Source organism: Fusarium coffeatum (genome assembly GCF_003316985.1).
Source record: "Fusarium coffeatum strain FIESC_28 chromosome Unknown BRIP53273_contig_218, whole genome shotgun sequence".
In the NCBI taxonomy this organism is placed as follows: domain Eukaryota; kingdom Fungi; phylum Ascomycota; class Sordariomycetes; order Hypocreales; family Nectriaceae; genus Fusarium; species Fusarium coffeatum.
Window position 1 is genome coordinate 80,531 of NW_022158011.1, and position 27,273 is coordinate 107,803.

General features: G+C 48.4%; 6 protein-coding genes across 6 annotated transcripts; 2 read left to right on the forward strand and 4 right to left on the reverse strand.

The window, feature by feature from the left end:
• Positions 1-1,088: 1,088 nt before the first annotated feature.
• Positions 1,089-1,453, reverse strand: FIESC28_08944 (uncharacterized protein; the record flags this gene model as incomplete). Its single annotated transcript, XM_031163081.1, has 2 exons — positions 1,089-1,317; positions 1,416-1,453. The coding sequence occupies 2 exons, from the start codon at positions 1,451-1,453 to the stop codon at positions 1,089-1,091; spliced, it is 267 nt and encodes an 88-aa protein (XP_031012869.1).
• Positions 1,454-10,563: 9,110 nt separating this feature from the next.
• FIESC28_08945 (uncharacterized protein) lies at positions 10,564-11,267 on the reverse strand (the record flags this gene model as incomplete). Its single annotated transcript, XM_031163082.1, has 2 exons — positions 10,564-10,795; positions 10,861-11,267. The coding sequence occupies 2 exons, from the start codon at positions 11,265-11,267 to the stop codon at positions 10,564-10,566; spliced, it is 639 nt and encodes a 212-aa protein (XP_031012870.1).
• Positions 11,268-13,598: 2,331 nt separating this feature from the next.
• Positions 13,599-16,674, forward strand: FIESC28_08946 (uncharacterized protein; the record flags this gene model as incomplete). Its single annotated transcript, XM_031163083.1, has 3 exons — positions 13,599-13,717; positions 13,786-15,911; positions 15,959-16,674. 3 exons carry the CDS (start codon positions 13,599-13,601, stop codon positions 16,672-16,674), a joined length of 2,961 nt encoding a protein of 986 aa, XP_031012871.1.
• A 420-nt stretch (positions 16,675-17,094) lies between these two features.
• FIESC28_08947 (uncharacterized protein) lies at positions 17,095-17,742 on the reverse strand (the record flags this gene model as incomplete). Its single annotated transcript, XM_031163084.1, has 1 exon — positions 17,095-17,742. The coding sequence occupies one exon, from the start codon at positions 17,740-17,742 to the stop codon at positions 17,095-17,097; it is 648 nt and encodes a 215-aa protein (XP_031012872.1).
• A 768-nt stretch (positions 17,743-18,510) lies between these two features.
• FIESC28_08948 (uncharacterized protein) lies at positions 18,511-20,264 on the reverse strand (the record flags this gene model as incomplete). The annotated part of the gene is made up of 4 exons (XM_031163085.1): positions 18,511-18,889; positions 18,950-19,493; positions 19,552-19,928; positions 19,987-20,264. The coding sequence occupies 4 exons, from the start codon at positions 20,262-20,264 to the stop codon at positions 18,511-18,513; spliced, it is 1,578 nt and encodes a 525-aa protein (XP_031012873.1).
• Positions 20,265-25,219: 4,955 nt separating this feature from the next.
• FIESC28_08949 (uncharacterized protein) lies at positions 25,220-27,034 on the forward strand (the record flags this gene model as incomplete). Its single annotated transcript, XM_031163086.1, has 10 exons — positions 25,220-25,588; positions 25,637-25,647; positions 25,701-25,804; positions 25,858-25,875; positions 25,925-26,117; positions 26,166-26,434; positions 26,488-26,597; positions 26,652-26,793; positions 26,850-26,955; positions 27,004-27,034. The coding sequence occupies 10 exons, from the start codon at positions 25,220-25,222 to the stop codon at positions 27,032-27,034; spliced, it is 1,353 nt and encodes a 450-aa protein (XP_031012874.1).
• Between the last annotated feature and the right edge of the window lie 239 nt (positions 27,035-27,273).

Below are 27,273 nucleotides of genomic sequence, written 5' to 3' on the forward strand. Positions count from 1 at the left end.
AATTTGAATGGCTGGCAAACAATGATGATGCGATTATGGGTGATTTGGGGCATGGGGGTTGCACCAAGACCTTAATGTGATTGGTCTGGCAGCAAATGAGCGACAAGCCCACAAATATGTAAGCCAAAATCAGGTAGGAACATAAATACCTAACCCCCTCACTACCATTAGTCAGTCGACTCCTTGACTCCCTTGTGTTTCATCCTTGCTGCCTTCTTGTCATCTGCATCGAACATTCATATATTCATTGTTCGACGCTCCGAAAGACTATATCAAGGTCGCTCGCCTGATCGTTGTGCATTCGCGTTTTGCGCCGCCCGCAGAACGAGAGCTTGGCATCCCCTCATTCTACCATGACTTGTTGATGAGCTTATGTGCCTCTCATCGACAAACAACCAGGGAAACGTGGGAAAGAGTCATGGAAGGGGCCAAGCAGTCCGGCCTTTCCCTCTGCATGACAAGGACTTGCCAACACACATTGTTCCCATCGTCTATATGAGACACAAAAGCGTCGCTCAACCGCTGGCAGCGATCTGCTAATGCTCACAAACAACCGAAAGAGCCAATAGCACAAAACGCACCCGAAATACATGGAGTATATGGGTGCCAAGGGAAAACATGGAAGGGAAAATCTACTCAAATGCATGAGCTGGAGAGCAAAAGACCACATATCTCTTGGATCCAATTATGCTGGACGAACCAAAGGTCTAGCCATATGCAAACGAGAAGGTAAGGGGCATTTTTCCACATCATGATGACTTCTGATCAACAGAACACCATGGTCGCGCCATTGCTGGGGAGGTGACAACATGATAGTATTGTCTATTGATAGCCAGGCTCCATCGGTGTACTAATGGAGGGTCACTCGGGATTCCGGTGACACTGGGGGCTTCATGACATCTGCTTCTTCGCAAATGCCATTAACGGATTCCAGAGAGAAATGAGCAGCATGACGATTCGAGTCGAGATTGACCTTTGGGTTGGGTCTAAGATCAAGGAAATTGAATGAACGTGCTGTTCATCCTCCGCCGTTGCTCGCTTGACAAATAGGGCCGGGTAAAGAAGTGGGCAGTAACTACAGTCGAAGATCACTCGAACTTCGAACCAGTTCCAACCAGATCGGACGTAGGCTTGACGCTGTAGCCCGTGTTCCGATACTGAGCCATGTCGTTGTTCAGGTTTGCAATGCCCTGATCGTGGGTTTCGTTGACAGGCACAGGATGAGTCGACATCCTAGCAGCGATGCTGTCGTGAGAATATTCTGCGACACGAGTTACCGCCATGTGTCGAGGCTCTTGAGGACGAGTTTCAGTGGTTCTAACAACAGACCAACCGTTAGCAACATGATCAGTTTGCCACGAGCAACCAACAGCGAACGTCCAATCCGAGCGATCACCGAAGAACTAGCGACATACCCTGCGGCCGAGCCCTGGTTGGGTGCAATGGACGTCATGGCTCCTGGAAATATTGGATGGCCGACGAGAGGCAGCGTATAGAGAGGTGGATGGGCTGTAGGTGACCGATGCGATGGTGATAGAGATGCACGAACGCCAGCGAAGCGTAATCAAGACGGCTTTTTCGGACGACCGACACGAATAATAGTACTGTGATGGAACAGATCGAGTCGGGGATTCATGAGATGGGAGCTGCAGCACAGAAACTCAAGTACCTGCTTGCGGAGAAGACGACGAGGGGGACGATTGAGAAAAAGGGAATAGCAGAAGCAGCGACAGCAGAGCACCAATGATGGTGGGGACGATAGCGACAGCGACAGCGGCGAAGAGCGACTGCAGCAGCAAAGAAAGAGACAGGCCTGGTTCGATCGCTAGGAAGGTTGGTACAGAAGTGATGGCGAGTGAGTAAGTTGTATTGAGGAAGGGGAATGAAGATGTTTAAATACAAACAAAAAGTTTGGGATGAGTATTGTGGGAGGGGATGGACAAAAGATTAAAGCAAAAGTGTTGCAAAGGGGCTCACCCAGTTGTGTGACTTGCCCGTCACTGATGATTCTGAGTAGCTGGTGTAGACGTGGGGTCAGGACCGGGGCAAGGGGAGTGAGGAGAAAAAAAGGGTGTGTGGTGGATGACGCGAGTTGAGTTGAGATTCTGGTCTTGAACAGAATCTAGGTGACGGAGGTTATGGGTAGCGAAAGGCAGTAAAGAGAATAAAAAAAGGCGACGGGATAGTGTCGTCTCTCTCCTTGTCCCTTGATGCTTACCTCACTACCCATGCTGCCCTGTAGGTCTGAACGGACCTGGTCTTGGCTTTGGCATGACCTTTACTGATTCCACTTCACTTTCCTCCGTACCTTGGGTTAGGTTAATGGGTAGTCTTTGCAGTGCACCTTACACCTCGTTGTCGGCGTCCATGGCTTGAGTGACCAAAATCAATTCAACGGCCCAGCGCCAGGGGTTTGGCATTTGCTGTCGACGCCAGGCCCTTTCTGACGGACTGAGCTCAGTAGTCCAGGATAGGCTGTAGAACATTGATTGCACACGGCATGGATGTACCCATGCCCTGCCAGTGCTGCTGTAGTATCCGCCGTACTTTGGCTCGGCTCCATGGCGTAAATCATTGCCCACGCACCAGACCAAGCCATGATCAAGCCGAGTCGCCAAAACAATGGCGTCCAGCGGCGCCGTGTCCACTCTCCTGTGCAGCAAAGCAGAGGGACGCCGGGGCAATGTCGCCGTGCAAGTGGAATTGAGTGGACGAATCCCATTCTCCGGAACTGTACCCCGCACTCCCCCCATACCTGCTACCTACACCCTCCTGTTCCCCTCTTCCCGTCCGCTTTTTTCTTGTTCTGTCTGTCGCATCATATCTCTAAATCACACAGCCCTCGGCGCAGCACTCTTGCAAATGAAGAAGACCGTTTCGCGAATCGGGATTTCGTTTGACAAGGAACCGATGCATAGTGCAGCTCTTCACCATGGTGGTTTTCACTCTCCGGGCATCTTTTTAAGCATAAGAAGCACCTAGACTCGTGAGCTAATTGATGGTACAACACGTCGTTTATTTGACCGAAGACATTGACTGACGTAGGGGGTGACGACGATAAGAGCAGGGTGTTGTACTTTTTTTCTGTTGCGAGCTTCGTAAGCCAGAGTCAACAGTCAAGTCCCGCTACAGAAGCCCCGACGTTGATAGGGAGAGGTGGTGGTCATAGCTGGCAAGGATGGCGGGGGGTAGCGGATAGCGTTGCAACGCGAGCGAGCTGGAGGTAAACTGGAGTGTAGAGAAGAATGCAATCCAGCGACGGATCGCCTAATCCATAGCAGTAATCCATTGCAAAAACTGTCTGGTTGTTAATGGGAGTCAAGGTAAACTTGTCGTCCCCTTTAGGTTCGCCAACCCCACTTGCGGTTCGCATCGTGCTTCTTTGCCTTATTAGCGGGGCAGCGTGGTAGCGCTCCATTTCTAGCGGCACCTCCATCCATGAATTCTGGCGGACACGCCCCCTTCCGGGGCCGCAGGGCTGAAAGTCGCACCGCGGAGGGAGGAGCCCACTGGAAAGTTTTGATGCATTAAAACCTTTGGTGTAACATTTATCAGCGATCATCTATGAGGATACGTATGTAAAAGCCCTTCGCCCAATAACCCAACCACCAGATTCGGCCGCAGTTGAAACATATTGCAATGAAAATGGAAGTGGTGGTTCAAGCTGTACTATCTCGAGTTCTGCCATTGGACCGGACTTGATCGAACAAAAACTGAAGTATCATGGCTCTCAAAACAGGGGATAGGGAGATGTATACGAGTACGCAGGGCTTCGATATCGTCACCAAGACCCGGACCTAGCTTTGTGCAAGGTCCGGTCGAAGCGGCGTCAAGTGGATCTATAACCGCCGTAAGCCAGTCCAAGCTAATCTAATTGAAACTTGACGTTTTGTCGGAAACACCATATTCTCCGACAGCAATGTGCTCAACGCTTTGCCACCCCGGAAGTGAATAATTGACGAAACGAGACATTGGATCCCGTCATGCCGGGGCAAGGAACAGAAAGGAACCTGGGCCCAAAATCCACGTCCGCCTCGCCGTTCCTTGTGTGAGAACCAATTGATCGAGGGGCCTTACAGGGCCAGTCGAAATAGGGTGTGTCTCTTTCTCCAGCAGCGGCGGCTAAAATGGACAGAAGAAAAAGAGCCAGAGACCTGACAGCCGACGGGGAACCGCCGCCAGGGGAGTGGTTTAGATAGACGGGAGGGGCATCGTAAAATAGACCAGTCTATGGCTTAAGAGAAGAGAGTGCGGTTCCATAACCGATACAATAATTAGGGTTACACTGGGCTCAGCAGACTTGCAACGGAATGGGATGGGAATTGGTGACCCCTAAACCTACTCCAGGATCATCTCCCGGACCCCCGACTATAGTGGAATAGTTCCGGCATCTGGCAAGGAGCGGAAATCGGCTTTGGTCTTGTCTCTCTGCTACGCAATTTTGAGCTTAGGAGCTTGGATCATGACTGGCCGCGCCATTGTTCAACACCTAAACCGTAAAAGAAACGACTTGCAGGCGGATTAGTCCCCCGACGTTGGTTTTCTTCGTGCAAAGCTTTAGCGTAGCTGACGTCTGAGCCGGGCGGCTGCTTGAGGCGCCGTAAGTGGAATAATTAGCTGCATTGCGCCCCTCAGCCACATCGTACCCCGTTGGCATAAGCGTTGAAGCTCCCGCAAACCATCCCCATAGAGTTGGGGGTAGAAAGCTCAGCAAGTCGAAAATATTAATCACCTAGTCCAATGTTTCGATGCCGGTGGTGTTTTTGACCTAGGACGTGTTAGCATATACTAAACGTCCGTAGCGAGTATTGGTAGTTTTCCTATCTAATCTCTTGGCAGTATACCTTCTCCAGGCGGTATACATGCCATTTCGCAATCTGTGACGTTACGAAGCGATTAAAGATGTGGATATGTTCTTGCCAAGATATCGTCGCAGGCCGAAGACACTAACGCCCGGCGATTTGAGTTGCTGTTGCGCCCTGCGACCCACGATGCAGATCATGAACAAGGTCGAGGGCGCAAAATGCAGTGCAGCGAATAACTCGAGTGCATATTCCCCACTGGATGAACTGCTGCTTCTTTACCGACTGCGCAATCCTGCGGTAGTCAGAGGCCAGAAAGTCAATGCTTTGCGAGTAGAGATGATCTGGATCCATATCTTAGGGTTGGTTGGAGAGTGCGGGACGATCCACCGAGATCCAAAGCGCTACAGGGATACCTGGTGCTGCCTTGGGTCCTTGACCTTAACCTTGACAGGGAGAGTTCAGTCGCATGTAATACGTACAGGCAGATAGACAAGTCGTGAGGATAGATGTCTTGTCCTTGAAGCTGACCTTGGAGTTAAGGGAGGGCGTGGGCCCGAAAGTGAAAAGTCGAGGTTGATCGGTATATTCCGAATAACAGCAGGTACGCCCCGTCTGGGCACACCCAAATTCTGGTGCAGGTGCGATGACACATGAGATGGGCTGGGACATGATGGAAGGAGGTGGGGGTCAGGAACATATGAGACTCTAGCAGTTGCTCTTTCTCGAAAAATGTCATTTTCGAAGCAAACACAGGAAGGCCTCCCTCTCTACCTTTTACCAGTCGATAGAGGTTGCCCTGGCAGGTGGGAGGGGTCGCAATAGAACTCATGGCATTGTCGCACTTTCCGGCTCGAGTACAACTGATCTTCATCTTGGATGTCGCACATTTTCTTTCTAGAAATCTTCAATGTCACTCCCACCGGGCTTTGGAGACCACCACTATCCGTACCGACCATCAAGTTAACCTACCAGAAGCCCAGAAAAGGCTGCCGTGAGTCCCTCCTGAAACAGACTACCTATTTCAAGGTGTCCAGGGGAGATCGAGCAGTCTTTTATTCCACCTTCTTCTCGTACTCAATTATCGCTATTATTGCTTCGAGGATGTCACTCTTGTCGTTGGAGAACTCTAGCGGTGTAGAAGCAACCTTCTGACATGGATGTCAGGACATGTCAGGGCCAGGTCGCTAGCGCGACAAGGACTAGACTAGGTACTTACTGTACCTCATTCATTCACACAGACGTACACTCGGATTAAGTTCGATGATTTGCAGCTACAGAGTGATTTACAGTATCACCCGCTCGCGCGTTCCTCCCCTTAAGGGAAACCCTGGCCCCTTCATTCATGAGCTTTGATGAATAAAGTACAACACAAAGAGGGCTGCCGCACAAGGATACTCGTTATGAGGCAGGAGCTCAAGTGCCCTTCAAGAAGAACAGCCTGGCCAGATCAGTTTGGACTCATACAACAATGCGCAGACCTACAAACTTGCCTATCTTGTTGAAGATTGATCAAGATACATGACCACTTTGTGTAACCATGCAATTTTACAATCTGTTGGGTCAACTGGCGCAATACCAATGTCAAAAGGCGTTCAAACTCTGTCTCCACGCCTAAGATGAGCAGACGAGGTTTTGGCGCCTCTTTCCCTTTCTCAGCTCTTTCATGATGGTCCAACCGACGCAAATGAGGCCTGCCACCTCTTGATTGGTCAAGCTTTGACAGCTTGGAGAAACAGACCAAAACAAATGATAAATCATATTCCAGGTTATCAGAGGGAGCGACCTGCATCTCGTCGATTATTGTCGTCTGACGTATTGGAAGTCACTGGGGTGGCAGAGCTCAAAAGTTTGAACTGCCTCTCCATGGCAGTCAATGTGAAGTATCACTGCAGCTATTGAACTTGTGATGTTGCCTAAGTTCGATGTTTGCCTATCAGACAAGTGTTTCATCTATGAGCGAGCCGACTGTCCTACGATAAGCAGGAACAGTGAAAAAATAGAAGCGAAGTGAAGATCATCGCATTTTGCGAGCTCTAACGATGTTTCATAGATCTACATAGTAATAGCTTCAAATTCAGGACCCAAGTGGGTTGACTGGAGGAGACACTTCAACGAAAAAGTTCAAGTGTGTACCGCTGCGTCGGTCCCAAAAGCCTCCACTGGGAGGTTACTGTGGGCCCGGTAATGCAGGCTGGGCTACTGTGCTCTTCACTAACATCGGATCCCTGGTCAGCACGCTCCCCGGCACTAGCACCCATTCATCTCTAAATGATTAGCACCGGCTCATACGAGAGACTCTGGATCTTGCAGAGACGAGTGCCGGGCTGAGCTGATGCAAGAAGATAGGACATTGGTCCAGTACCCTATTTTCAAACCGTGTTGGCCAACACGCACAAGCTCATCTCATCTCATACCCTCGCCATGTTACCAAACGCTTAGATATCGGGGCTGAATCAGATGCTTCCAATTTGGTACAAAATCTCCATAATTCATTACCAATGTAAGCACTGTTCCTGGTTGTTTGACACACTACATAATGACGCCCGCTGTACTCAAATTCCAAGTTACTATGCTAAAAGAGAGGGAGGCAGAGAGGTAGAGGCCCGCAGGGTACCCGGTCCTTAGTCAACCGGGATTAAGAGGCACTTGTAGAGGTGGGACAAGCCCTGGCTCTGAAGATGGCAGGGACCAAGAGACATGGATGTTGTGGAGAGTAATATTTGCAGGGGCTGGAAGGTGAACGCGGTCAGTACTGTACACACAGGCGTACGACAAAAGATGTGGACTCTGGGAAACAGACACACATGCAGGGCGACGGAGACCACCCTTCGCGAGCTGGTTCCTGGACAGAGTGTTACCCAGCAAATAGGAACTGATCCACGAGGGCCTCGTGATGCACAGCTTCGAGAAGGTCTCTCTTCGGGTTCGTTCAGCTTCAGAGAAGAAGTTGCATTCGCACATTCAATACTTGTTGTTTCGTTGCATATCGATGAGTCAAAGTGCAATAAGCTTCGAAAATGATGGTGTATCGAGATTGCTTCTTAGAGGACGCGCAAGTCACGGCAACAGGTACGTCTGACATGGAGTCAAGGACAAGCAGTCCTGCGCAACCTATCCCCTACGTTCGACCTCCCGGACAGGCTTGGAGAGTGTGACACAGGGGGGGATTCAAGGAATGGAAGGTTTCTAGAACACGTCAGGAAGCCTTTTGGAAGGCCGCAAGCACAAACCCCAGTCGATGGGGATAGGTCCATTGTAACGCTGACATGCAGATAAAGTCGACCCCCAGCAAGCTGTTTTTCTTCACCTGACACTCAATTCACGTGCAAGTTCACCTGCAGTCCATGTCCAAAGACAACGCAAGAGGCTGGAGAAGCGCACTGATCTCATACAGGACCTACCGCATAGGTCTATCGTCATGAGCATCTGCACATTGGCAGGGCGAAGGGCGTCTATCACGCAGACAGCCAACAACCTATAGCAAAACTGCGATAACTGTTACACAGCTCACTGTTACAGTATCTCCCCCAAGCCGTCAGATGTGATCATTGACACGGCGAAAGCGAGTGTGACATTCTAGAAGAAGCAAAGGAGATCTTCCAGGTCTTGTACAACCTGTTGGTAGTGCTTGCTTACGTCCAAGATAAGAGCCTGCATTAATACTGTATAGGTACTATACGATCTGCCTCGTCGGACCCCAACTGGCCACAGAGAGAACCTTGAGGCGTGCTGACGATTGCGCGTCAATCACAAATCTTGAAAGACACCGGAGCATTCGAACATAATACACCCTGGATACCTCCTAAGCCAAATCAGGCTTCCACATCATACCTCAGTGAGTGGTAGCCTGTCATGGATGTTTCCGCTGCAGGCCATTTTGGATGCATTGAACTAGTCTCTGTAGATCCTACCACAATACGGACATAAAAATATGAGACTGAGCTTACGATTGCTTCTTATGCATGCGACCCCATCATTTCAGCCGAACAGGCTTCATTATTAGCCAGAGGCAGTGTCCTAAGCGAGATGCTTCGTGTCTTGATCGCGAAAACCCCATGTCTCAGCCTGATGCTCTAGTCTGGCGATCATATCGTTTACGGGTTTAGACTAAACTGCATCGGTTAGGATTATGCTTAGCTTTATTGTTCACGTCTTATTTGAGCCTCATGCTGCGCCAGAATTCCCATCTGGCAGGTTCAGATTAGTGATCTTCTCACTGTTCGCTCTCATGACTCGGGGGCTTAGGTTGGTCAATGTAATAGATAGCAAAATAGAAATTGGCTTAAAATCACAAGTAGCCCTGCAAAGCGTAAAGAGGATCCTTGTACGAGCCGAGCCACAGGGAATATACCATCGGATACGAGGTCCACGTTGCAAGATCGACCTTGAAGGCTGTGAACCACGCTAAAGATACGGTGAAATGGCGATACTGATGTGAATTTCTAGATAGCCGAGGTATTGATTACATGAGGCGGCCATATGCTTTGCCTAAATATAGCAAATTTACGATATCGCGCTTCAAAACTACAACGTGCTGTAGCGACGCCTATTTTAAGTGATATTCGGTTCGCTAACCAGTGTTCTGTCTAGACTTGGTTCAGATATAGGGTATCTACTCATCTCGTGAAACCTCGTCCTGTCCCTCAAGGCATGTTACTTCCTAAGGGCTCCCAGGCTGAGCAGCTGAATTCATCTCGGTTATCTTAGTGCTGGGATACTATAGTCTGTTTCATATCCTTACTGGGGAGGCCCGTCTCTGAGATCCTGGTAGATGTTAACTATACCTCAACATCCAGTGATAGGTAAATCATTGCCTATAGAAGCCTTCGAATTTCATAGCTTGGGCTTTAGAACAGGAAATGTCAAAAGGAAAAGAGGAACAAAAGTTGCAAATGTGTTCTGCTCTACTTATTGAAACCAGGTATCTCATGACTGGGTTGGATTGGAACCTGCCTTCTTGAGAAAGGAAGCATCTAAAGTCAACAGGACCATGACTCAAAATCAATATTAGAAACTGCGGATACATTCAGCCCTTTTCACCCTGTCCGTATTGCTCTATCGAAAAAGGCCCTAGTCGGACTTGCTCATCAATGTCATATTTATTTGCCATTCAAGATATTTATGGTCATTGACCAACTAGGACCAGCAACATCCAGTTGTTGTGAAGTGGTGCTGGTAGCCCACTAGGGAACATTCGATCTTGTTTTCTTGATATGCTGCTCATATCTCGCTAAAGCAACAGTCCTTATACCGCAGAATGAGAAAGTAGAATACCAGAAGTCTAAAATATTTGAACTACAACGTGACTGGGAGTACGGGAGTGCCTCTTTGATTATAGTGATGCAAAAGGTTTCTTCCAAAGGCTATTCCCAATATCAAGAAACTTCTTTAACTATAAATAGGTAAAAGAATGGATGAGTCGTCTGAAATCGTGTTGGAGATTACCGGGATTTACAATAAATCAAATCAAGTCTTCACCGTAGAGCTCTCGTATAATAGAATTGAATTCTTTGTAATTTACACAATGCCTCTGCCAAACACACATTTTGACACTCGCCATTTAGGCGTGACTTCTATCTGAATATGCCTCATTGCTTCGTACAATAAATATGAAAATTCCCGTTACTCGTTATACTCAAACATATGCTCCCTAATATCAAACGATAATACGCCGTATTGTTAAGCTCTCCTTGGCTTTTGAATCTTTAAGCACCACCACAGTGCGTCTGTCGTATAATAGAGAGTCTCTGTTTGCCTCTCAGATTTGCGGATGTTCTGGATGCGCCGTCCGCATATGTCGATCAAAGTTGTCCTTTCGTGAGTAGATATGGCCCGACATGGCCTTGCGGCATCCGTCTACCTTGCATTGGTAGCCCTCGCCTTTGCGATGTGTACGCATGTGCCGGGTCAGGTCTTTCTGAGTAGCGAAAGCAGCGGAGCACTGTGAGACAAGACATGAAAAGTGCTTTTGATGGTACTTTGAGTGTTTTCTGTAGGGGCATAGGTTAGTCATCGATGCTTGCTTATTTATGAAGTGGTTGGGGTTGAAGCTTACGCGAGATCCGATGGACGTCTGAATTTCTTGTCACATTGGACACAAGTATTCTGGTCACCGCCACAAGCCTCGTCCTGTAAGTTGGGTGGACTTGAAGTGGCGACTGAAGATGAAGATGGTGGTACGCCGCCGTGTTCCTGAGACTGCCACATGTGTGGATGGTAGTCGGACTGTTGAGACTCAGAGTAGCCGCCGAGGTTGTAGGAGTAGCCCGAGTTGGAGTTTGATTGGTTGGCATAGTAGTTACCGAAGGCATGGAAACGGGGATCTGATGATGTTTGCTCCTGGTAGTAGCCGGAGGAAGAGGATGGACCAGCCCATGTGTGATGGTAGCGGGAGTCAGAGTCTGAGTCTGAGTGGCGGAACTGGTCGGCAGATAGTTGCCCGTGGCTATAAAAACTGCTCATCTCGAAGGATTGAAGAAGTGTTTCTGCCTTTGTGTCTTGGGTGGTAGTAGTGCTGTGTCGATCGGTTGTCGGTATCCATAAGCGGATAGACAGAAGCAATGAAAATCGCCTCCCTTTGTATACTTGAAGTCTCATAGCCTTTGGGTATTCAAGACAGCCTTGCTGATGGATTGGGCACTGAGGAAAGAGTCTCTTTGGCAATGGCAGTACATGTCATGTAGGCCGCCTTGAAAGAGTGAGCAATCCAGCCCAGCGCAGCATGATGCTATGCCATGCCATGCTACCTATCTCTTCTGCAGACTGCAGGGGGAGGCGAGACCAGAAAAGCGGCCTGCGTCTGGTGCTTATGATGGACTATAGATCGTAAACTGCAGTTTTAGGGCCGACGGCCAACAAGAGGCTTCCGACAGGCCCACGTCAGAGGACGAGGATATGATGGATGTTTTTTTGGGAGGGGCGGGCAGGTGAGCTAGCTGCAAGTGATGCCCAACGGATACGACACGTCGATCAAAGGAGCCAATTGCAGAGGCCACGACAGAACCCAACCGTCACCTGCGGCCAATAATAAAGTGCAAGCCTCGCCAGTCTGTTTCTGGAATTTCGATAATTACTGCGCTCCAACTTTGCATCGACACCGAGTTTCAGCTTAGGCAGGATTCACTGGGCATCGATAGTGACAAGTGTGTGGGTTGGGAGATGCCCTGTATGCATGCAGCTCTTTCGCCTAGGCCCACGTGGACTACTTTTCAACAATCCATACTATCTGTTGTAGCTGTAGGTATGTAGTAGTATTGGGTCGTCATTGCGGCTCGTTGGCCCAGTACAGAACAGCTGGACGACAACTCCAACCAAGATCAGGCATTGTAACACCACGACACGATCGATGCCAACCTGTTTCACTCGTGGCTATAGGCTAAACTCTTGCGTCAAACGTCGATCGTTCTAGACAATTCAGCTGTCAAGAACAGGGTGCTGTGACGTATCTCGGTACATGTCACTCGGCAGTCATCGAACTAGTCCAAGTGGATTCGAAATCAATCAAAGGTTGGACAATAGATGGGACGATCGACAGGTTTTGGGGATTACCAAGATGCAAGACCCTTACGTGGAGTCATGTCATCACTCAAGACTGAACAGAGAGATACTATGGAGAATGTCAAATTGGTTCTATCTATGTGAAAAATCAAATCTATCAGATCATCAAGATATCCTGAACGATGATATCGATGATTCTCTCGTGTGATACTCATGTCTAAACGTCTTGGGATAGACCACGTCCAAGAATTCCAAAGAAGCTTCGTACTATACCTGGATCTTTATCTACTAGATCATCTACTAAAGTCTAAAATAGTCCTATCTCAATACTATACCATGCTGGAACTACAAATAATTATCGTTTAAAGGGTAGCTCATTAGTTTGGCGCTAACATTGAACATCTCGGAACTATGCAAGCACCCGACGGCAAGCAAGGAACATCCCGCTGCCAAAAAAAGGTACACCTTGCATAAGAGCCTTAGTGCAGTTTTATTATCATGTTAATGCATTTAGGCCTTATAGCCCAAGTCTCAGAACAGATCTCGTGATGTTATGCTATGTGGTTTGATCTGTGCGCCTAAGAAATTAATCAATGAGAAACCAAGCTACTAGAATAAGCTGCTAAAACACTGCTACAGACACTAGGTGTTGTACGACACAGGACGAACGCGCGGACAGCAACGCCTGACTCTGCTGTAATCACCTGCTCTGAGGCGGTGCAGTCTTGGCCGTGGGTCAAGTTTATTGGCCAACAACCCCAAGATATTTACGTGTACTGTATTGTCTTGCAGGATTGGGCCTTGACTTCCATCGAAAAATGATGCTCTGGTGGGGTTTCACAGCTTAAGCAGATAATAAGTCGCACAGCACAAAGCGCGCGCGCCTTACGAGACCTAACGAAAAGAATAACTCTAGAGTGTCGTACAAAACGTTTGGAACTTTAATATTAGGCACAGTATTAGGTAGCTACCAGTGATCGAATCGCGCACGGTGATAGGGCGGGATGACGTTGCCGTTGCCAAGGGTCTTGGGTCTTGGGTCTTGGACAGTCCAGCGATTGAGAAGTTACAGGGCACTACGTACCTTCTCTACAGTGGGCATCTTCGCAAACCCCACCACAACTTGGAAGGTCCCTTCTTCTTCTTCGTCCTCCCCCCATCTCCCGTCCTCCATTCATTTTCAGAGTGAGAGCTCTAAGCTCTAAAAGATATTATACGCACCGCTAGACCCTTATAGCACTCCAGTATAGTCCAAATTAGTTATCGCCATCGTCAACGGCGACGTATAACACCAAGATGGCGGCTTTCCTGCGTGGCAAGCAGACTGGCATGCAGAATGACCTATCAGCGAGCATCAGACCCGAAATCTTCATGCCCGACGATCAGGCTCGCTATGGCATCAACTCTCAAATCAGGTAGCGCAACCTTTCCCAACTTCTCATCACTGTCATGACCCAAAAATTGATCCAGCTGACCCTTACAGCTGTTACGCATACGACCCAGTCCAATCCCTCCTCGCCATTGGAACCGGTGAAAGCAAGTTTGGCCCTGGCAAGGTCTACATCTTTGGACAGCGACGTGTGCACAAGATACTCGAGCCCCCCCGATCCACATCATTCCAGATCGTTCAATTCTCAGCCAACCGCCTTGTAACCGTCGATGCGAAGAACGAGTTGGGAATATGGGACCTCGATACCGGCGAGCGTGTTGCTGCCATGGTCGTCGCTGGCCAGGTCGTCTCTTTGGTGACAGACCCTATGCTCGACTGGGCCTTTATCGGACTGTACAATGGCGACATCATGGCTTTTGATCTGGATAGAGGAAATCTGGCGCGTTCTTTCAGACTGCCCAATTTCTGGAAGGAAAAGAACCCTGGCACACCCACTGTCAATCTTATTACCATGTCCCTTCATCCGAGAGATGTTGGCAAGCTCCTACTGGGGTACACGCATGGCGCTGTTGTCTATTCCTTCAAGCAAGCCAAGGCTGTCAATTACTATGAGTACGTGGTACCTGCAGGTGCCCCAGGTGGCAATGGTGTAGCTGTCGAGACAGTCCGGAAGCCACGACTTACACATGCGCTGTGGCATCCATCCGGCACGTTTATCCTGACAGCCCACGATGATGGAAGCTTGGTCTTTTGGGACCCGAAGGCCGAAAAGGTCGTCATGGCAAGGACTTTGACCGACTTTGACATTGACCAGCCGTCATCCGAGACACCTATGCCGGCTTTGTCTGAGCCCATCACCAAGATTGCCTGGTGCTGCAAGGAAAACTGCGATGACAGTGGTCTGTTAATCGCTGGCGGACAACGTGTTGATGCATCTCCCAAAGGACTCACATTTGTTGATTTAGGACAAACACCTGTTTATGCGACATCGACATGGCAAATACTCGCAAGCTACTGCCGTGGAAAGCGACAGTCTCTTCTCCAACTCCCCTCTGGTGCACAGGCGGTCAACTTCCTTCTCATTCCACGCTCCTCTCCCCACTTTGGCGGCGCACAAGATCCAATCGCCGTCATCGCACTTCTCTCCTCTGGCGAGCTGATTACACTGAGTTTCCCTTCAGGCTACCCAATCAGTCCCACTAACCAGCTTCATCCTTCTGTTTCTTTTGTTCATCCCTTCGTAACAAAGGTCAATGTCTCGTCTTTAGAGCGCCCTCGATGGTTATCTATGTTCGAGAAACGTAACCAGGGCGAGCCACTTCTCAAGGGAGGCGCCGAAGCACCGCGACCACGGAAGAGATTTGAGGAGAGAACCATCATCCAAGCTGCCCATGCCGATAGCACTATCAGGATCTGGGACTCTGGACATGCCGACGATATTGAGAATGGAACTCAGCTCCAAGTCGACATCGCGAGAGCACTCGACCGATATGAAGACGTCGAGATCACCTGCATGAATATGGCCACTAGCACTGGAGAATTTATCGTAGGAACACGGACAGGAGAAGCCATTATCTACCGGTGGGGTCAGAACCGTTTCTTCGGTAAAGAGCAGGCACTAGAGCTTGACCCAAACCCTAAGGGGCTTACAGATATTAGCTCCAGGGCAGAGCCAGGACTGAAGGAAGGCCTGCAGCCTCTCGTTTTGTACGAGATGATGATGGGACCCATTACCTCTGTGCAGGTTTCCAACGTTGGCTTCGCCGCCGTGGGCTCAGAGCTGGGCTTTCTTACACTGATAGATCTCCGAGGACCGTCGATTATCTTCCAGGCACCCATGACAGACTTCGCCAAGCAAGACAAGCGAGCCTCTTTCTTGAAGGGCCATGGCTCTTCTTCAGAGCCCCCGAAGGAGTGGCCAGTTGTGATTGAGTTTGGCGTCATGACTTTAGATGAAGACAAATATTCAAGCATTTGCTGCTTTGTCGGAACAAATTTGGGCAAAGTCATCACCTTCAAACTTCTCCCCGGACAGGATAACACCTATTCCGTGCAGCTTGCAGGTGTCGTGGCATTCGACGGAAAGGTTATCTCACTCAACCCAATTGAAGCAGATACAGGCAAGCCTGCCCTTGCCACCGGCCCAATCGTGGCAGGCCTTAGAGAGGGGCGACAAGTCAACGGCGTACTCGTTGCAGGCAAGTCTATCACCCAACATAGTAACCATTGGACGATAAAACTGACCATTATGTAGTTACACAAACAGAAGTCCGAGTCTTCAAGCCCGCAAATTCAAAGGGGGCTTCAAAAGAGTTTGATGACATTCTCTGCGATGCCGCATGTGTGGCAGAACTTGAGTTGCAGGGCGTTGCGGTGGTTGGTCTGTTCGGTGATCGAACTGCTCGCGCTTTCTCGATTCCCGGTCTCAAGGAAATTGGCAAGGCCGATCTTCCCATGATAGATGTGACAAGAAGCACCAACTCTGTTGTAACACAGACCGGTGATATCTTCGCGTGGTCAGGGCCCAGTGAGTTGGCCGTGATACATGTCTGGGGATCAGGCAAGGGATCGCAGCAATCCCCAGACACTATGATCAACCCCAAGCTTGAGTGCCCACCTCGGCCAACTATTTCTAATATGCAGTGGATCTCAGGTAGTCAACACATTACTCCTGCCGATCTTGACCTTCTCGTCGGCGGGCCAGATAGGCCGCCTAGCAAGCGGATGATGGACGAAGCCGCGGCTGAGCAACGTGCGGCTCGAGCAGGAGAACCAGCTCCCGCCGGGTCAAGCAGCCAGGAGGGATGGGGTGATTACCTGACAAGACAGTTGAACGAAAGAACTGAAAAGTTGAATATGATGGGTGACAACATGGAGAATCTTCAGAACAATAGCGCAGGATGGGCTGATGACGTGAACAAGTTCCTCAACAAGCAGAAGAAGAACGTTGTGCTGGGTGGATTGAAGAGCAAATTCTTCTAATCGGGATTACGAAGTGTAGACGCGGCTTCCTTCAGTGGACGGGAAAAGTGGTTAGTTATTGTTACAGTTAGATACCAATGGAATTCTGGATTCAGCTTATAGGGTTCGTCGGCTTCAACAACTCACAACAAGTCATCTTCTCACATGTTGCATGTATTCAAATCGTATCTAGGTAAAATCAATTCAAAAAGATAGCTGTTCCCGCAACTAAAACCTCATTCCAACTGATAGCACACCAAAAACTATCAATAATCCTAACGATCCAAGCAAATCATCCAGTCGAATTCCAAAATAGGAAAAAGGGGAGGGCAACAACGGGTTGGTCCCCATTGCCCACGTCCAGCATGAGCATCATCTTGCGACTTTAGGGTGTTGGGCGACTAATGACCAGCCAAGGGCTGTGAAAGGCTCATGCGCCATCTAGTCAAAACTTTCTGTCGAGCCCCGATCAGAGCCAGGTCTGACAGGGCTCCGGTTAATTGGGCTATGGTCCCCAAATCGAATCTGTTCCGGCATCTGGTAGCGGTTATTGACCATATATCGGGCCGCATCACCATTCGCCAGTTGCGTTAGGTTCAGTGAGCGCACGACAGAGCGAGTCTGAGATTCTGCGCTGCTGGAACGACTTGGGCCATAGTACTCAGGATCCTCGCGTTCCGGCGAAGAGTTGGTGCTACTCGATTCCGAGTGAACATGAGAATCTGTCTCCAGACGGTGCAAATTTGGTGCGTTGTGGCGGACATGGTGCGCTTGGCAGACCTCGATGGTCCTTGCCATCTGTTTCCAATGCTTGCTGTCCCTTTCCTGGCTTGCCCGCAAGTCGTCCTGGCACTTGATCAACAGTTCTTTCAAGAGATGAGCCTGCTGCTCCGCGACCCTTCTACCGCCTTCACTCACAAGGTAATCTTCGTGATGTTCAGAGATTTCTTTCTTCTGCTCTCGGCCATCTTGTCGTAGGATCCATATTATTGTCAGACCATACATAAACAGCGAGAAGCAGATGATCGTCGTCGCCCAGTAGACTACTTCAGGGATTTCTATAATAGCCGATCTAGGAACAGGAGCCATGATTGCGTTCGCTGCAAAGGACGTTATAAAGAATTCGATGAGAGTGCTTACCTGGGTTATGAAAATCGCAAAAGATGAGTTTTGGTTTCTGTAGATGTTAGCGAAATGCTTGGTGGGTATACTTACCTTGAGTTGGAACCCCTTGTGAGTCTGTTTCGCTTGTTCTTTTTGTTGCAGATGATATCCCAGGATGAGAGTGAGCTGTGAGGTTAAGATATTCGATTTCTAAGGGCAAGTTCTGGAGGTTTATATGGGCAAATAGTTTCATGTGTTCTAGGAATTTCAAATGACAATACCTAAGAAACCAGAACAATGCAGTAAAAGGTGATTGTTCTTTGCAGCATAAAAACAAGTACATCAGCGTGTCCACCCAGCACATCCTAGCTAAATTAGCGAACAACATAAGTTCCTGGCTTGTTTTCGTAGACAAGTAAATTGATGAAGCGCTACCAGGAACAATATATTGTTCTTAGAACCCTTTGATCGTTGGAGTCCGAAGCTGGTGGCCTGTTTGAAATTTGACGATGGAAGAGAATGGAACAATGAATATGCATATGTGAAAGTCAGAAGGCATGTGTTTTGAAATTTGATGATGCGTGCTGCGTTCTAAAATCAAAAGATCGGGCTGATATAAAATATAAGTAGTATCGAGAATGGATAGACATGATAGTAATGATTCATGGCGCCAACCACGCCAGTTCAGCGGCTAGACTAGGCTCAAACGTTTGAAAGCTCGGTACTATGCTAAATCAATTCATAGTCTAACAACTAGTAGACGTATTCAAAGTTCGGGTTCTCCTTGTCTGTCATATCCGTGAAAGCGGTTGCATTTGCAGTAACATCATGACCCGCTGCACGCAAAGCCTCGCGTTGTTTCTCCTTTCTCTTGTTTTCCCATTTGAACGCATACCGAAAGACAAAGAAAAGAACAAACTCGATGCAATTCGCCACAAGGAGAGAACCAATGCCGAGATGGTATGAAGGCGCTTGTTCGGGACGGTAGAAAAATGGACTTGCGATATTGCCAATGCAGGCACCAAACCAAATCATTCCAGAAACAATCATCTTCTTGGACTGACCGCCGGTGTTTGAGGTGATGAGAGAAAGGCAGATTACGAATGACGCTTGATAAGAGCCAGTGAGATAGCTTCATGATTGTCAGTATTGGTCCAAAGGTGATAGAATGAAGAAGATGGGAAGGACTTACAAACAGATTAAACGTCCAACATATGCATCCTCTGGAGCCAGTAGAAAGCCGAGTGCGCCAGCAATAGTTGGTATCATGAATATGGCACTAACAAGCGTGCGGCTGTTGGGTGGCATATACTTGTTTGCTAGAGCACCAAGTCCGATCCATATGACTACAAGGACTCCCTGGGGAATGCCCAATAGAGCAGTATGAAGAGTATCAAATCCCAATCCTCTGATTACAAGGGTGGAAAAGTTAGAAATACCACCATTGGGAACATTGGACACGAAGCCTAGGAGCGTGAATAGCCACGTCTTATAGTCCATATACGCTTCTTTGATCTGATTCCAGTTGATCCTACGTTGTTCAATCCCGGTTTGATTGCGTCTCATTCGAGCAATCATGACAAGTTTCTCATCATGCGAGAACCCTCGAATAGTACGGGGAGAGTTGGGCAGTAATAGGACAAGAGCGATGGCCCAGGCCGCACAAAAGGCGCCCACAACGAGGAACTCGTATCGCCAAGAGTGCAGAGATCCTTTGATGTTACCAATGGCATAGCCTGTTTGATAAAGATTAGCCCTGCCTTGAAGTAAAACTGTCCGAACTAAGTTACTGACCAATCAAACCTCCACCAGCAACTCCAACACCGTTGAAAGCATACCAGGCCGAGATCCTACTGGGCTGCTCCTCTCTAGTAAAGTACATCGAGGTGATCAACATGAAGGCTGGGTCAGCAATGGCCTCGAATGCTCCCGAAAGAATTCGAAGAGCCAAGAGACCGGCAAAGTTGTTTGCCGCAGCTTGTGTCATAAGAAGAGCACCCCACATGAAGATGTTGAAAGCCAAGTAGTAGCCAGGAGGGCTACGCTGCATAAGGAGGTTCGAAGGGATGGCCCAGACAAGCCAGCCGAAATAGAAACTGCTGGAAAGCCACGAGTATTCATCCCCTTTCAAATCGAGATCTTCTTTGAGGCCGAAAATAGCGGCGTAGGAACTAACGAGAAGTGATCAGATGTTTAGGCTTTGTTGTATTCTCGCAGGATAAAACATACAGTGTAGTCTTGTCGACGTAGTAGAAGAAGTAGCAAACTCCCAGCACGGGAATAATAAGCCTGTCAAGTTTTCTCCTGACCCTCTTTTCCAGTATCGGGTCAATGGAGTCGTCGGTTGGATATTGTGCAAGAGCCTCAGCATAGATGCCATCTTCATGTGGCTTGCTCGCATGCTCGGAACGAATGCTGTCAATCTTGGTGATTCTATCACCTGTTTGTTCCATTTCATCTGCGCGAGCCTGTTCGAGCTCTGAGCTGGCAGTTTTGTAATCAGCCATTTCGAAACTGTCTGGTGTGCTTCTCCTTGAAGTGCTGTAAGGGGCGCGGTAGTCTGCCAATATCGTCGTTTAATAAGCGCCTATGGCCGAGTGTTGAAGACTCGCGGTATTTTCGTTACAGAGTAGAGAACTCTGCAATTGATCCGTAGAATCTCCCGCTATCGCCAATTTCTTGAAGACCGAGGTATAAAGTGTCAATGATAGTATGTAACGATTGACGGTGAGTCGTACAGCATGACAACTCCTCTCCAAATTGCGGTTGGGAACCAGCTCATATATACACATCTATTAAGTTCGGACCTATAAAGCGTTGAACGCCGATCTCGCTGCAACCCAAACATTGCTCTATTGCTTCTCTTGGACTGTGATGAGACGATCATCATGTATAATTGCCCCCAAAGATGACCAGTCCCGCACTAGATCTCCGAATTACCGGCACTTGTTCTTGTTTCCGAAGGCTTGCGCATTTAGGGTGTAAGAAGGATTGGCCGCTGAAAGTGTAGAAGACAAAATGATTAAGTTGTCTTATGCTAGCCTCAACTGGCAGCTAGACTACTTTATTTTGACAGCTTAAGTCTTAGAGGATAATTCTTCTGTCACCTACCTATTGCGGTTCGCCGAAGGCTCCTCAGGTCAAGAAACTTGAGTCAGTTTCTCCCGAAACAATGATCTCGTCTCATTGGTGGGTTCTCGAGTTCGAGTTTCCTCGAGTCAAAATTGTTCTTCTTCCCATCTTCTCCACAAAGGATTGTAAAGCTTTCGCTAGATTGTCTTAATCCCATTTATTGCCGGAAAGTGAGGGGAAGTTGTGGGGAAGGTCTGGGGGTAAGCTCTGCGCTACGAAGTTGAAGATGCAGGTCATGGCGTCACTGAGACTGGAGATTGGGGGTCGGTAAACCATGGGGGGAGGGGAAAGAGAGTCTTGATATTTGTACTAATCTATATAATGGATGTCTGAATGTAAGATGAGAGTCCACCCGGAGCAGAGGCTAACCCTTGTTTTACAGGATAGGAAAGTATAGCCGAAGAGAAGAAATGGTAGAAACGGACAGGCTAGAGAATTAATAAAGGTAGATCAATGAGTGAGACTCGAAAAAAGAAACCAAGGGGAAATTTGACGACATCTCGGTAGTTGGGCAGGGCTGGGCTTGGCTCAAGCGCCATGTATAAACATTAAAACAATTGTGTCGATACAGTGTACATTAAGGCATGTGAATAGAACGACGTGGGAGCATAGACCCCGAAGTGAGAGAAGAATGATAAAAGCCAAAAAGAAAACAGAAACAGATTGTGACCAAGTCTTCGGGACTGGCCAATATCAGGTCGAAATACCAAGCCATTGGTGACTTTTAGATCTCTTGACGCAAAATGCAGAAGTTGCCGATAGTATATGCCGGTCCATCAACCAAGGTTTCGTTATAAACCACCGACATCGAAATATGATCACCTGCACAATAGCCCCGTCCAACTGAAGCTCGTCGAAGCTCTGTCGAAAAAGTAACTCACCATCACGGCGTGACAGCGTTGTGGATAGCGTTCTACTTGCTGGCCACGTCGGTGTGCATGTAGGCTTCAGCAAAGAGACCCAAAAATGAATGGTTGTACAGAATCAAGAGCGACCGAACTGAGCCCCAATACCAATCAGTTCAACCTGATCGTCTCTGCTATGTGCCCCAAAAGGTTGGGAAGGGGGCGTGTTGTGATGCAGGTGTTGCAAGTCGGGAAATATGTGGCATAGCCACAACTCGAAAGTATGCTCGAAGGAAGAGGATGGTTGAGAACGAGTGTGGTAGGTAGACCATGGAGATGGGGTATCTTCTTTGAGAAAACGGTCAAGGAAAGCAGCAAGTCGGAAATGATACTCCTTGTTGACAAAGGAACCCGAGTCGCTTCGAGACACAAGGGAGCTTTGACCTGCGAAACTGGCACAGCTGTTTGAGCGCATACTAATTAGCAAATGAGAGGGATAGGTATCTCAGGAAATTCTCGCCATCATATTGGGGGTGACACTGAACGACAAGAAAGAGTGAGAGAGACTGACGAAGAGTATGTATCTTTATCCATGATATGGCCAGCGTCTGTCTCCATCATTTACACGCGTCACGAAGACCTGTATGTAAACTTCTTCGGGTGCTGACAAAATGGCTTCTTGTAGTCGGCGAATTCGTCCTGGTTGTTTTCGCGTAGTGTCCACGGTCGAGGTGTTGCAGGACAGACTTTTAGGTGTCCAAGCAGACGTAGACGCGCCTACTCCCAGACGCCATCACGAACATAATTATATCGAAAGCGATTGTGGAGGATTTCGGGCGATAAGAGCTGTCAAAGATCATGTTGACGCATGATAAAGGGGTACTCGGTAATGGTATTGAAGACTTTCGGTATGGCTGCAGTAGTTCGATGAGCTGATATGGACTGAGACAGGGTGAAACCTGGTGTTGTCGTTTCTGGTGTCATGTCGCAGAAGTCAAAGACGTTAGCCATCAATTTCCTCACAGAAGGAAGGGGATGGAAGAAGCAAGTGAGACAAGAGACAAGATGAGATGAGATGAAATGAAATGATAGCCGGAGCGGAGGATGCAGGCAGGTACGTAGGGGTTAGGCTAAGGAGGTACCTACTTCCTATGACTGAATGGACATAAGCCAAGAATGAAACAACGAGTACGAGATTCCCAGACAAGGAACGGAAAGCGGGAGCTTCCTTCAGTGGCGCCTTCCTTTGCAAACCCGCCTGTCATCTTCCAACTTCATCGGACAGGCATTACCTCACCGCCAGGTGTATGGCTAAGTTGGCATAGGAACATAAGCATCATTGGGCAATCAGCGCGATCTTGTCATGCAGGAAGACAGAAACTGATGAAGTTCTAGGTTTCCAAAGTGAGGCTGTTGTGTTTCCAACTTGCGATGAAAGTATCTGTTGACCCGTCAGCCAAGATAGGGGGTGCTCGAGACACTACCCTCTGTTCACTCCCACCATCACAGCCAACTTGCAGGTGAAATTACCATCAACCAACAGCTTGACAACCATCACAATCTGCATCAGTCTGTTTGTTATACTTTTGGCTAGTGTTGTCCAGCCACTGCCGCCTGGTCACTGACTCGAGAAATGTTGACTTGTTACAACGCCGACTCTAGAAGCTCCTCTCGCGGCACCAGTTGGTGTGTTCCGATTCTGATCTGTGTGAAATTCTGAACGTACTGCCTGTGATTTTGTTTCCACGCCCCATATCCGTCTTGGTCAACCGGGTGGTCGGAGTTGGCTTGAATCAAGTCTCACTTCCCAGTCCGCCTTACCATTTGCGACACAGCTTCCATTTCCGGCACGTAAAAGGGATATCATAGTGAATCCTCCAAATAATCACAAAAAGGTACGGAGTATTGTATCGTGGTAATTAAGCTCGACCTGGCAACGGCTCGGGCCCTGGATATGTCTCCAGGGGGAACTCTCGAGGCATCCGGATCTATTGACCGTTAGTGTCACTCAACGGCCGGTATAGCCTCCCTGCCTATAAAGTTTTTATTATCTCTTTGATTGCGGTGGATAAGAGATTGTACGTTTCGGGAGAAGATCTCAAGATCAAAGCCAGAATATGGTCCGTGGGCGGTTGCCTCTTTGTTGGCATCTGCCTATTCCCCAAGGCTGTGCTAGCGACCACTCACCGGCCTTTCGTTTGGTCCAACAAACTGTTTTTGGAAGTTAATACACTTTTTATCTGGGTCGCGCTGGAATGCAACCCCCATCCGACCAGATCAGTCAAATCACGAGAGACTTGTCGGGCGCCTGATGAAACTCGCTGCCTTGGAACTACCGCACAGCCTACTGCGAAGCTTCTGGTGTTCATAAAACAATTCCAAATAGAATGAATCTAACTATATATAATTCAAAAGGCCAGTATCGATTTTGCGCAGTTCACCAGGAGCGAAATGGCCGTTGACTTAAAGTCGCAATTGAGTTTAGTTGACAGATGTTAGCTTCAACGCTGTACAATCAGGTTTAAGGGCCGGTGTTTTGGTACTTAGCTCTATTACAATAAATTCCATGAACAGAAACACCATTTCGCTATTAATTGTTTCTATAGACAAAGCTATTATATCGCTGCGAAATCTGTTGTCTCCAAGTGTCCAGAGATCTTCATTTGTATTGATCTAGGTCGAGATTCTAATAAGAGCAACATTGCCGCGCCATTCCATTGTGCCAGTTATTTCCATAGATAGAACATCTTCTTTCTACCGAAAATGGTCTTTGGAATGGGCCGATGCCGTCCACCTTAATTCTGCAATCTATTAGACTAACCTGAGTGAGCATTGGGAATGACATTGCATGGAACCCAACAACAGCGACCATACTACCGGAATAGCGAGTCATAATTATTTGGATCTTAGGACCTTGTAATCGGTCTTTGTGCCTCTTGGGTATTCCATAATAGTAATGAGTCTTGACAGTCAATTGACCTCTGTTTCAAATTTCTACTTCGGCATCGCATTCCTTTTTAGTCTACATCAGGGTATCAAAAGATTTGAGCCTTATCAGTATAGAACAAAATAATTTATACAATTGATGCGAATATGTGCCAGCTCCCAGAGCACTTATTTTCGTCATCCTTTCTCCTACTCATTAGCAGGAGACAGACTCACAGAGTTTAGATGTGTGCCCACTGTTACCCGCGTCTTTCGTCACAAACTGATGATTTCACTGGTCAGCCCCAGGCTTTGGCGTATCAAAAGACGCTTTGTTACGGGTTATTCTCCCGACATCGGGTGGGATGACCCCCGGACCTCCGACTACGGACTGCCCCTCGATATGCGGGGCCAACCAACGAACGTCAAGCTCGACAAGAAGGGAAAGAGGTGCTTGAAATTCTTTTGCTTGCCTGCTTTATTATTAGCTTTGTTGTTATTTCCAAAGAGAATCTTTCCATTACCAACTATACTGACTATCCTTCATCATCAAGTCAACAATGCCTCAATCCGCTCTTCTCCTCGGTTCCGGCTTCGTTGCCACCCCTGCTGTTGAGGTCCTCTCCAAGGCTGGTGTTCACGTCACCGTTGCTTGCCGTACTCTCGCTTCCGCCAAGAACCTCGCCGGTACTTTCGACAACACCAAGGCCGTCAGCCTCGACGTTAACGATTCCGCTGCTCTCGAGCAGGCCGTCTCTGAGCACGATGTCACAATCTCTCTGATCCCTTACACATTTCACACTGCCGTCATCAAGGCCGCTATCAAGGCTAAGAAGAATGTCGTCACTACCTCTTACGTCTCTCCTGCTATGGAGGAGCTCCACGAGGAGGCCAAGGCCGCTGGTATTACCGTCCTCAACGAGATTGGTGTAAGTCCATCCCCCAATGCTTCAATTGCAGCTTGCTGACTATTATAGGTTGACCCTGGGTATGTCTTCCAACAGCCATTGGCGATGCTATCCGTTTACTAACTATCTGCAGTGTCGACCATCTCTACGCTGTCGACTTCATCGACCGCATTCAACAGGAGGGAGGAAAGATCAAGTCCTTCAAGAGCTACTGCGGTGGTCTCCCCGCCCCTGAGAGTATGTAGCTCATCCCAATGGCTTACTATAGCTCCAAGCTAATCACATTCTAGACTCCAACAACCCTCTAGGTAATTCGAACTGAATCGCCACCTTCGGCATCTCTCTAACCATGTGTAGGATACAAGTTCAGCTGGAGCAGCCGCGGTGTCCTTTTGGCCCTCAAGAACAACGCCAAGTACTACGAGGACAACAAGCTGGTTGACATCTCCGGTGTCGATCTGATGAGCACTGCTCAGCCCTACCACAGTGGTTACTTGGGATTCAACTTCGTCGCCTACGGCAACCGAGACAGCACCGGTTACCGCGAGCGGTAAGTTTAATAGAAACTACCCTTAACAGCAACGACTAATTATGATAGCTACCGAATTCCCGATGCCGAGACTGTTGTCCGAGGAACCATGCGTTACAACGGCTTCCCCCAGTTCGTCAAGGCCCTCGTCGACATCGGCTTCCTCAGCACCGATGAGCAGGACTTCTTCAAGCAGGCTATTCCCTGGAAGGATGCTCTGCAGAAGTTCATTGGCGCCAACTCATCAAGCGAGGAGGATCTGACCAAGGCTGTTCTCTCCAAGACCTCTTTCAAGGACGAGTCCGTTAAGAACCAAGTGCTGGCTGGACTCAAGTGGAGTGGGTCCCTCTACTTTCTGGCTATATGAGCACGTGCTGACATTGTTCTACAGTTGGTGTCTTCTCCGATGTCAACATCACCCCCCGTGGAACCGCTCTCGACACCCTTTGCGCTTCTCTCGAGCAGAAGATGGCTTACGAGAAGGGCGAGCGTGACATTGTCGTAAGTATTCACTAAATACCATATGCGATTAAAGTCAATCTAACATCAGACAAGTTCCTCCAACACACCTTCGAGGTCATCAACAAGGACGGCAGCCAGAACACCTGGACTTCCACCCTCGTTGAGTACGGTGCCCCTGAGGGCTCCGGTGGTTACTCCGCCATGTCCAGGCTGGTCGGTGTTCCTTGCGGTGTTGGTACGTTACCCCTTTTCTTTCACAATCAACAGCGAGACATGCTGACATGTAAACAGCTACCAAGATGGTCCTCGACGGTACCATCACAGACAAGGGTGTTGTCGCCCCTGTCTACCCCAGCCTTGCTAGGACATTGATGAACCAGCTCAAGTCTGAATACGGGTGAGTGTTGTCGATCCGATCTGTCTTACATACACTGACAAGTCACAGCATTGAGTGCAAGGAGAAGATTATTGCTTAAGCGACTTAAAAAGACGGCGGGGAGGCACGCCATAAGAGGCTATGTTCAGCTTTTAGCCATTTGAGGAGTTCCATGTACCACAACATAAAAGTAAAGTAAAATGAAAGAAAGGAATAAAAGCATAATGACACCTAACTACTTCAATGATGCTGTCCATGGCTGATATGATATTATATTAAGCTGAAACTTTATGCAAACCACCTCATTACCCCTTTTCTATGCTGAAAGCGTTAAGGAAG